The sequence below is a fragment of the Buceros rhinoceros genome, unplaced genomic scaffold (assembly GCF_000710305.1).
Source record: "Buceros rhinoceros silvestris isolate BGI_N320 unplaced genomic scaffold, ASM71030v1 scaffold32672, whole genome shotgun sequence".
In the NCBI taxonomy this organism is placed as follows: Eukaryota; Metazoa; Chordata; class Aves; order Bucerotiformes; family Bucerotidae; genus Buceros; species Buceros rhinoceros.
Window position 1 is genome coordinate 18,293 of NW_010397795.1, and position 9,294 is coordinate 27,586.

The window sequence follows — 9,294 nt, forward strand, 5'->3', positions numbered from 1 at the left end:
CTTCTACAATCCGGCTGGACAGGGTGCTGGGCCACCTTGTCTAGACGGTGCTTTCCCCAAGAAAGTTTGGACCAGATGATCACTGAGGTCCCTTCCAACCTGGCATTCTGTGACTCTGTATTCTGTGATTCGTGATGATTTTCCTCCCTCTCCCCCAGTGCCACCTACTGCTGCTGTCCTGCATTAGAAAGGGTCTCTCAGTCCCTGTTTCCCCAGTTGCAAGGTACCGGCATTTTATCGCTGGCTGCGCAGGAGCAGGTCTTCACTCACGTCGTAACTATGGTGTGTGATTGCATGTCCAAGTGCATGCCTTGCCCCACCGTTGGCTCTGCAGCCTGCAGGGACAAAGCCAAAGGTTTGGGCTCGGGGCGAAACCAAGAGAAACAGGAGATGCTTTGCAAGACAAGCCACACTGGGCTGTGTGGTAGCACTGAGCCCTGAGCAATCCCAGGGCTTCCAGAGTGCTGCCGAGCCCCAGCCAGGGACAGGCCAGAGCAGCTGCCTGAGCCCGGCGAGGCAGAAGAGGCTCATCCGTGGTGCTTTATGTAGCAGACACGAGATGTGGGTAAATTCAGGGGCTCCATCCTGGAGCGTTGGTCTGGGGATTCGGTTACCTGGTACCAATCTGCCAAAAATCCCTCTCGTAGAAAGCGTCCAAATCTCAGGCTCCTGCCTTGCTTTGCCAGGATGCTCGACTGGTTATTTTTTCCTGAATGCAGCAAAGCAGAGATGGGGCAGGAGCAGGGTCAGGGTAGCTTTGCTGGGGGAAAGGACACTTTTTTCCCCCTTCCAATACCTTTTGCCCAGGTACAGCACTGGGCTGGGCTGGGCTGGGTACGTGAGGTGTGGGGAGACCAGCAGGAGCACACAACCTCATCTGGAGCGGCTTTGCTCCGTGCAGGTTATTTTGCAGCCCTGGTCACAAAACCCTGAAGCAGTACGTTTGGTGGCAGGGCGCGAGCTGTGCCGGTTAGCTGGGGACAAGCAGCAGATCCCGTCCAGCGCCAGGGAAGGAAGTCAGGGAGAAGGACAGAGTGTGAACAAAATCCCTCTCCGGAAAGGCGCCCCGTTAATCAGTCAGCGGGGCCGACTCAGCAGAGAGGGAGGGAAGGGGAAGCGGAGAGGGGCTGAGGTGGTGTGGGGGGACTCGGAGGCTGGATCCGGTGTAGGGCTTCCTGCGAGTGGAAGCAGACGGAGAGCAGGAGCCATGTCGTGCCATGCTGTGCTGTGCTCACGGCAGTGGTGCTGGCCCTGGCAGGGACTCTGCCCTGCAGTGATTTATCACAAGGGAAGGAAAACCTCCACAATGTGCTCATGGGTGGAGAGAGGCTCAAGGCTGCAGCCTGCGGGCTGCTGGGTCTCCGTGAGACGCCCTGGGGTGGGCAGCACCTTCCAGGGCGAGCGTGGCTCCCGCAGCAGGCAGGGAGAGCCCTGGGATGCAGCAGGTCCTGGGATGCAGCAGTGATTTCAGGGGGCAGAAAGAGGCAAAGGGGGCTGGAGAAAATGAAGGAGCCGCCAGCGATAAGGAGAAGGCCCTTGGTGCAGCCTGGCCCCTTCCATAGCTGCGCGCGCCGAGAGATCAAGGCTAGGAAATCTGCTGGGAAATGCACTTCGCTGAAAATAGACAAGGTGTGAGTGGCTGTGGGATCCTGCTTCCTCTCCTTGCATCCCATCAATCCCCCTCTGTTTATTTTAATATCCCGCTGCCAACTTGCCTGGAAACCATCTTGAAAAAACAAAGCTCGCCGGGGCTGCCGCATGCCTTTTTAATTACATTAATGCTCTGCCGGTGCAAGGGCACAGTTTGGCGTGCACGAGAGAGCGGGATCTGCGCGGAGGGCTGAGGAGATAAAGCATCGCTGGGGTTGGAGGTGGGGAAGGAGGGACTTGAGGGAGAGGAGACGCGCCGTGCTCTGGAGACATCTCCCTCGCACCCCAGGATTTGCCAACGACACAAACCATCTGTATGTTGGTTAGCAGAGATTTAACGGCCAAACCCAGCACCAAGTTCAGTGCTGGGGAGGGCAAGTCACAGGAGAGAGCCAGAGCAGGGCACACACTCTCCTGGGTGATGAGCTGGATCCATCTGGCAACCACAGAGTGGGATGGAGAATTTTTTGGGGAAAAGCTGATGGCCTTGAAGATGCTTCCGCAGGCAGGGAATGGCTCTGTGCAGCCCTTTGCCTGTCCCGGGTGTCAGGGGTGGCTGGATGTTGGCATCCTAAGGTGCCAGCCCTGGTGTGGGGTGTCAGGGTGAGTAGCAGGTTCCCAGCATGAGCTAGTGCCTGATGCAGGGACTCCATGAAGCTCCCGGCAGTCCAGGACCAGTTGGGAGGCTGGATGGCCACGAGAGCCGCGGTGCTTTCGGAGGGAGCAGTGGTTCCTTTTCCTGTTGTACTCGCAGAGGGCCACGGACAGGATGCATCTGCAGGAATCCCACAGCCTCAACCTGCACAGATCGTACTTTTTCTTTCTTCCCCTCTGCTCCCCCCCACCAGCCCCAGCCCTGGTGTTATTTGCTAACAGGTCACTGGGCGGCACATGAAGGGAGGCAGGGGGTTATTTCTGCAGCCATCCTGGACCCCCTAAACCCGGCAGTGGGGCAGATGTACTGTGCAGCATCGGCCGAGAGGCTCTGGCCACCTTGGACCACTTAGGCAGCGGTTCAAGCAAGGGGACCGCACGGGTTTTGAGACACAACTGGGTGCCTGTCGCAGCCAGCCCTGGGGACTGCTGCGCCAGGGTGCTGGGGGTCAGCTTTCTGCTCGCTGCCCCAGAGCACTGACAGGATGAGAGGGTCTGCGTCCCCAAGCCATATCTCCTGCATTTTGGCTGAGGGCCATGGGGGTGGCAAGCACCCCGGCTGGTGGGCTGGCAGGCTGTGGCCATCTGGAGAGCGGTGTTTGCACTGGGATCAGCGAGTCCGGCATTAATAGGAAATGCAGCTTAGTGGACAGATTCCTCCTCCCCCTCCTTTTTTTAATAAACCTTGTTACAATTTGAAGGGATTTTACAAAAAATGCGGTCATTTATTTTCACAGCCCCAGGGCACATTTTTGTGTGTGACATCTGACATCCCCTCCCTCGGGGAAGGGGAGGTTGGAGGCACGAGGCAGGGTGTCCTCCATGGGGGCCAAGTGCCACCCAGTCCCAGGGGCCACGGCGATGCCAACCGGACCCACGTGTTGAATGACAAAGGATGGCTGCTGTTGTTGTTGTCACTGAGAGAGGGGTGTCTGTAGGACAGGACATGGGGAGCAGGACCACCACATAGGAGGAGGTGGACCGGGGTGGCCCCTGGGCTGGCGCCGCCTCAGGTGGGCAAGGGAAGAGGAGGCAGGAGATGTCGGGGTGAGGTGGCCGGCACCCCGCCGTTGCCATGGGGGCAGCCGCAGGGACACCACCTCGGAGCCGTGCGTGGGCGGGAAGGAAGTAGAGAACAATCAGGGAGAACAAGGCCGGCGGCCCTGGTCTGGCTGTGCCGGCAGTGCTGCTCAGCACGTCCCTCCAACCACCGTGTCCCCCTTGGCATCCTCTCCTGGTGGCAGTGGACCCTGCGCACCCTGGCTTCTCCGCAGGGCTGGCTCCTCATGCCATGCCTCAGAGGGGCTGGAGACCATCTGGTGTCTGCTGGGGCACTTTCCTCCATGGAGAAACACTCATGCCATGGTTCTGCCACGGGGTTCCCCAGTCACGGGCTCCTTCGTTGGTGGATTTGGAGGAGGGACGTCATACGGCGTTCCTGCTGCTTGTGAAACCAGCGGAAACACCACGTCCTTGAGACCTCTCCCTCCCTGCCAGATCTCTCCGATACATGGGTTTGAATGTTACGAGGGAAGGAGACAGGCGGGCACAGAACACAGTTGCAGAACCTCATGTTCTGTAGAAAATCGAGCGAACAGCATATTTTTACACTCTTTTTTCTTCCTTAGCATTTAGCATCTACCTGAGTCACAGCTTCACATTTCACAACTTCTTCTTATTCTTGTTTTTCTTCTATTTCTGGTTGGTTTGCTTGCTTGTTTTTGCAGTCACCGAGACTTTTCTTTTGAATTATCTCAGTTCTCCAGAAGCTGGGGTTTTAAGATAAAAATCGCAAAGTAATGACAGTCAGCAACACTGTGCGAATGAAAAACAACAGTTATGTCTCTGAAGGTAACCGGTACTTCGAGATGTTTTGTCCATGAGGAACTTGCTTAGGGTGTGTGTCTGGCATGCCAGAGATGCAAGGACAGGAGAAGGGGGACTATCCCAGACAAAAGCTGGGAGAAGTGTGTGATAATGTTTAACTGCCCACCCCTGAGCCTGGATAATTTCACTCCTGGAATGACTGTCCAGCTGCGTTGCAGGGAAGGGGCTGCTGTAATCCTCGAAGGTTTGGTCCGGTTTGGGTGTCCCCAGGGAGGAGGGTGCTCAGTGGATGCCTGCTGGCTTCTGAGAGCATCTCTGGACAAACTCAAGCATTTTGCATTTGTGGTATGTGGGCACCCCCGATTTGTCCCCCTGATTACAGAAAACTACGTGTGTACAGACCAATCTCCAGCCAGGCTCCCTCCAGTTGGCAGATAAGATCATTTCACAGCCTAGGCCAAGTGAGCTCGATCTCAGTCACCTGGTGAGGAATGGCCACACCTGGATTCCCTGATTTCATCTTTATTTTTTGTATTTTTTTTTCCCCTGGCCCTCCTCTGTGCTAGTCTGTCTGTCTGCCTGAGCCCAGGGGTTGTCTGGCCCTAGAGCTGTTGCTGAAGAGCTGCTTGCTGGAGCCAAGAGGGCTGTGAAGGACCCGCTTGTGACCCTGTGAGCCAGCATTAAACTGTCTTGTAAAAGCAGACTCCTACGAGTCGTTTCTTTCAAGAGGTTTTGCCTGTCTCTGGGCTCGTGATGGCAAACCAGCTGCTGCCCGCAGCAGCGGGTCCAGGCTAGCAGAAGTCTGCATCATCCCCTCTCTCCTTTCTCTCCACAGACCTGGTGCGCAGCTATTCTATGACCCCCCCTACTCTTAGCATCACCGAGGAGGAACACGTCATCAACGCCAAGGATACGCTGACCATCACCTGCAGGTAAGGCGCAAGCAAGCGTGACTCTGCCTAGACTGCTCTTACGTAGTAAGTATTGGAGGACCAGGCAAAGAGAGCCCACCAGGGACATCTTGGCTGCAGTACACCTGCAGAACTAGGCTAGAAATCGTCAACGTTCACCGAGTGTGAATTCATCTAACTCATTAATTAAAAAAAGAAGCTGAAGAACATCTCAGAGGAGATGGTGATAACCTCTGCTGTAGTCTTGCAGGCAGAAGGAAGATGGAGAAACATTTGCATGATCTGATTGCTTCCTTATAAGCTCTTTAGGGAAACTGGCCTTCCTAACTCTCCTTGTCTTTCTCTGATGTTGCTTATTCCCACCTCATCAGGGGCTGCTAGGACTGTAGTTCTGGTTTCTAAATCTAGCAGGTCATTTTGGGAGATGCTGAGAAATATCCACGGGAGGAGACAAGGCTGCACTTAGTGGCAGCTTTTCTAGGAAGCTGGGATTTAATGCTCTTCCTAGGAGTGAAGAGAAGCCTCAGCCAGGCCAGGTGAGTAGCTCTGCGAGAGGAGCTAGAGAATCTCTGGTTGTTCTGGAGACTGTGGCTCTGAGGAGGTGATGTTCCTGAGCTGATTTATCCCATGCTGGGACACTTGGCTGCACACGTTTTCACCACTAACCCCTGTCTTGGAAAGGGGAAAAAAAAAAGCCTGCAAGTGGGAGAATTGACCAAGGTCAATTTTCCTGACAAAGCTGGAGTTTCCCTTCAGCAGCTGAAAGCAGATCCATGCCTGGGATCTGCGTGCTAGGGGGTATAAATCCAGCGTGGGCCTCACATGGGTGTTTCCCAGTGTTATATATAACCATGGAGCAATTACTGCAAACACTTGGCTGGCATCGCGTTCATGTCTTGTCACACACATATTCAACTTTTCCTGGAACAGATGGCATTGCTTTTACTGTGTGAACCAGTTCACAGCCAGGGGAAGGGGACAGAGGAAAGGTTGTTGATGGCCACCCTGAACTGGTTTCACTCGGTCTGGGAAGCTGAGTGGTGGTGGGCTTGTTCATACAGTGACCTGAGGAGCCATGGTGTGTGTTAGCCTGTAGGAAATGCGTGAGTTGGAGGACTGTGGTCAGCCACATAGCTGCTGAGAGAGACATAGAGGGAGAGGAGGGCGTCTGGGGACTGCAGTGCTCTGCCATGGTAGTTTTCTTCACAGAGGGATGTGGGAGCTGACTGAAAACCTTGGAAGAGGGGACATTCAGTGAGATTATTCTGAATAAATTTATGATCAGCATAGACTCTTTCTCAGCAGTGGCCCAGAGAGGGAACAGAAAGCGGTTTCAAGGCTGTGTTGCCTGTGGATTGAGCCAAGAAGGCTAAAGGACATACTGAATTCAGAGGTGTGATTCAAGAAAGTGTCCTCTGCAGGCAAGCATGAACATACCTGCTTAGCACCATAAAGTGCTAAGCCTCTTTTCAGGCAACTCTGCTGGACTGTGGACAAGATTGCCTTTCCTCGTGCGCTTGTTAGGTATCAATATGAAGGAAAATAAAACAAAGGGGGAAAAAAACAATCTTATTTCCAGTGCAGACTCTGCATGGCCAGCCCTTGCAGGGAGTGTCATACAAGCTACAGAGTCTCTCTAAGTGGCAACAAGAGAGTGTTGTCCCTGTGGCAGTGGCGAGGCTCATCTTTCAAGATCATTAGGCAGCATCCACACAGCGTGGTGGCATGGACACAGCCGAGAGAAGGAGCATCCCTACCGCTGGCTCCCAGGTGCTGTGCAGGACTGCACTGGCCAGCCAAAGACCAGCAGAGCCATCTGCAAACAGTGCTAAACCCCATATGCACCCTCTGCCCATGCTGCTCCCCCACCTCTGCATCCTCCCGTCCCAGATGTGCTCCTCAGGAGCTGTGCAGTGCCCTCTGCACCATCCACAGGTAGATAAGTCTCAGCATCTCCTGCATAGCTTCAAGGTTCCCCTGCTGCCTCTGAGCTCTCAAGCCTTTGTTTGTCTAATGTCTTGAGGAGAGGATTTTGACTGTGGGACACTGTTACTTCATTTGAATGAAAAGTAAATCTTTCTTGGTCTCTGGATATCTAATTACAGCCAGCTGCTTCTCCAACCTCTTCTCTGGACCATGGCCCACCCTGGGAAGACCTGACTTGTGTTAATGGGAGCTGAAGGGAAAAACATGCCAGACCACCAAGAGAACAGGAGAAGGAGAGGGTGGTAGGGCAGGGTAGGGCAGAAATAAATACAAAATCAAATCCAGGATCCAGGGATTTCCTGCAGAGCATCGTGTTGGAGGTGGCTTCAGTTTGACCCTAGTCTCCCCTTGAGAACAATGTCCTCTGGCTGCTCCTCGAGCTGCCCTGGAGCCAGGAGTACAGGCCTGCTTGAAGCAGTGCTGCCGCAGAAAGCTGAGCTCAAAACCCCCCGTGAGAGACTCCCTGGAGACCTTTCAAGTTTCACCCACCAAGCATGAGAGTCCCACAGCCAACTGTGCTCTCAGGCTCTCTTGCAGTAGCCTGGATCTCACACTCCCACAGCTCTGCAGCCCCCTCCTGCTCCACAGCCCATCTAGCCTCATTGGTGACCGGAGTCCATGCCAGGCCATGGGCTAAGCGATGCCTCTGGAGCTGGGCATGCTTAACAGAGACCCAAAGACACAGCACACGCGTGAGGAACCACCTGATGCTGGGACTCTGCAAATGCTGTGACATACTGGCACGTTCCCTTGTCACTCAGCACAATGCACCCTTGAGAGGTCCCGACAGAGCTGGGGACCAGTACAGGAGCGTTTCCCAAAGTACAGATCATGCCAGGGCTGGCTGAGAGCCCCAGTGATGTTCTGACCTAAGCACGTGGCGGAGCAGGGCAAAGGGGCTGATGCCCACATGGACAGTGAGCCTTTTATTAGCTCCCATCCTGAGAAGGGAGGAAGGAATACTGGAATCTCTGCATTCATGCCCTCGGCAGCCTGCGCTGGGGGAAGGCAGAGTGCTTGTGCTGTTCCAGCTCATGAATATTGGAGCAGAGCCCACAGGAGCCGGCTGCACAACAGCAGCAACTTCCAGAGGGATCACCTTGGTCCTGGCTGTGCCATGCCATGCCATCCCGAGGGTGCTGGTATTGAGAAAAAGAAGGGCAAGGTTGTCCCTTGCTGCCCACTGACTTGTGAATAGAGCTGGCTCGCAGGTGCACAAACACTACTCTGGCAGAGAGGAAGTTTTTGACCCCAGAGCCCTCTTGGATCCCGTGGAGGAAATGAGCGCTATGGCAGAGCTGAAGGAGACTGAGGATAAGGCAGTGCCCCACCATGATTGCTCCAGAGCAGCGTCCAGGGACACACAACACCTGCTGCTCTCTCCTACACGTGCGTGACTGCTGTGAACATCCTCTGTGGTGCCGAGGGGGGGATCTGTCATATCCCAGCTAAGCCACAAAGCCTCAGCCAGCTTTGCCCATCATATCACGCTTGGGAGCTTCAAAGAGGATTGTGGTGCCAATTGCAACGTCTCCCTTGAAGAGCATCTGTCCTGAAAAGATTTAGGAAAACAGCTGTGGAGAAGCCTAGGGTGCATCTGTTTCCAGCTGGCATCAGCAGGCTCCGTCACCCAGAGGCACATTATCACAGAGCTGAAAGAAAACAACGTTGGGAACAAATCCTTGAGGGTGACAGGAGGGAGGGAACCATCCAAACCTGCTGCCTGGACCTTTCCCCAAATGCAGCAGGTAAATTCAGAAATAAATCCGAGTCAGCCTGGCCAGCTGTCATCCCTGCCACCTTCTGGTCCTCTTAACACACCAGTGACGCTAACTTGGACTCGCAGTAATGCCTACACCTTCTGTGTCCCCGCGGAATCTGGCCGAGCAGCACGTGATGCGAGGAATGCGTTAGTTTAGAGTTGCCCGCGGGCTGGTCAGCAGGTCTGTTTGTACTGTCCCATCCGTGTTTACATAAATACATGTCACTCAGCCACTGCTAGCCTTGACGGTTAATAAAACAAGTGGATCTGATAATGCGTGAAAATCCCAGTGGGTAAACAAACAGAGAGGAAACGCTGGAGACTTGTACAATTGCCCTGTTCAACGTGGAGCGCCAAAAATGCCTGAGCAAATGCAAAGGGCTTTGGGGCTCCTTTGCACAGTTGGGGTCTGAAGCCCTTGGCACCAGGTTGAGAGCAGGGCCAGCCCCATGTTCCGCACCTGCTGTAGCAGGGCCACGGGGGTAGCAGCCACAGGCTTTGCAC

At 54.5% G+C, this 9,294-nt stretch overlaps 1 protein-coding gene across 2 annotated transcripts in view; it reads left to right on the top strand.

Annotated features, from left to right (window-relative positions):
- The first annotated feature begins 4,969 nt into the window (after window positions 1–4,969).
- The window catches only part of FLT4 (fms-related tyrosine kinase 4), a 36,119-nt gene continuing 31,794 nt past the window's right edge, over window positions 4,970–9,294 (top strand). For both annotated transcript variants that reach the window (XM_010146385.1, XM_010146384.1), the window contains exon 1: window positions 4,970–5,063. In XM_010146385.1, the coding sequence (XP_010144687.1) occupies window positions 4,987–5,063 (77 nt within the window). In that variant the 5' untranslated portion in view covers window positions 4,970–4,986. The remainder of the gene's footprint in view (window positions 5,064–9,294) is intronic.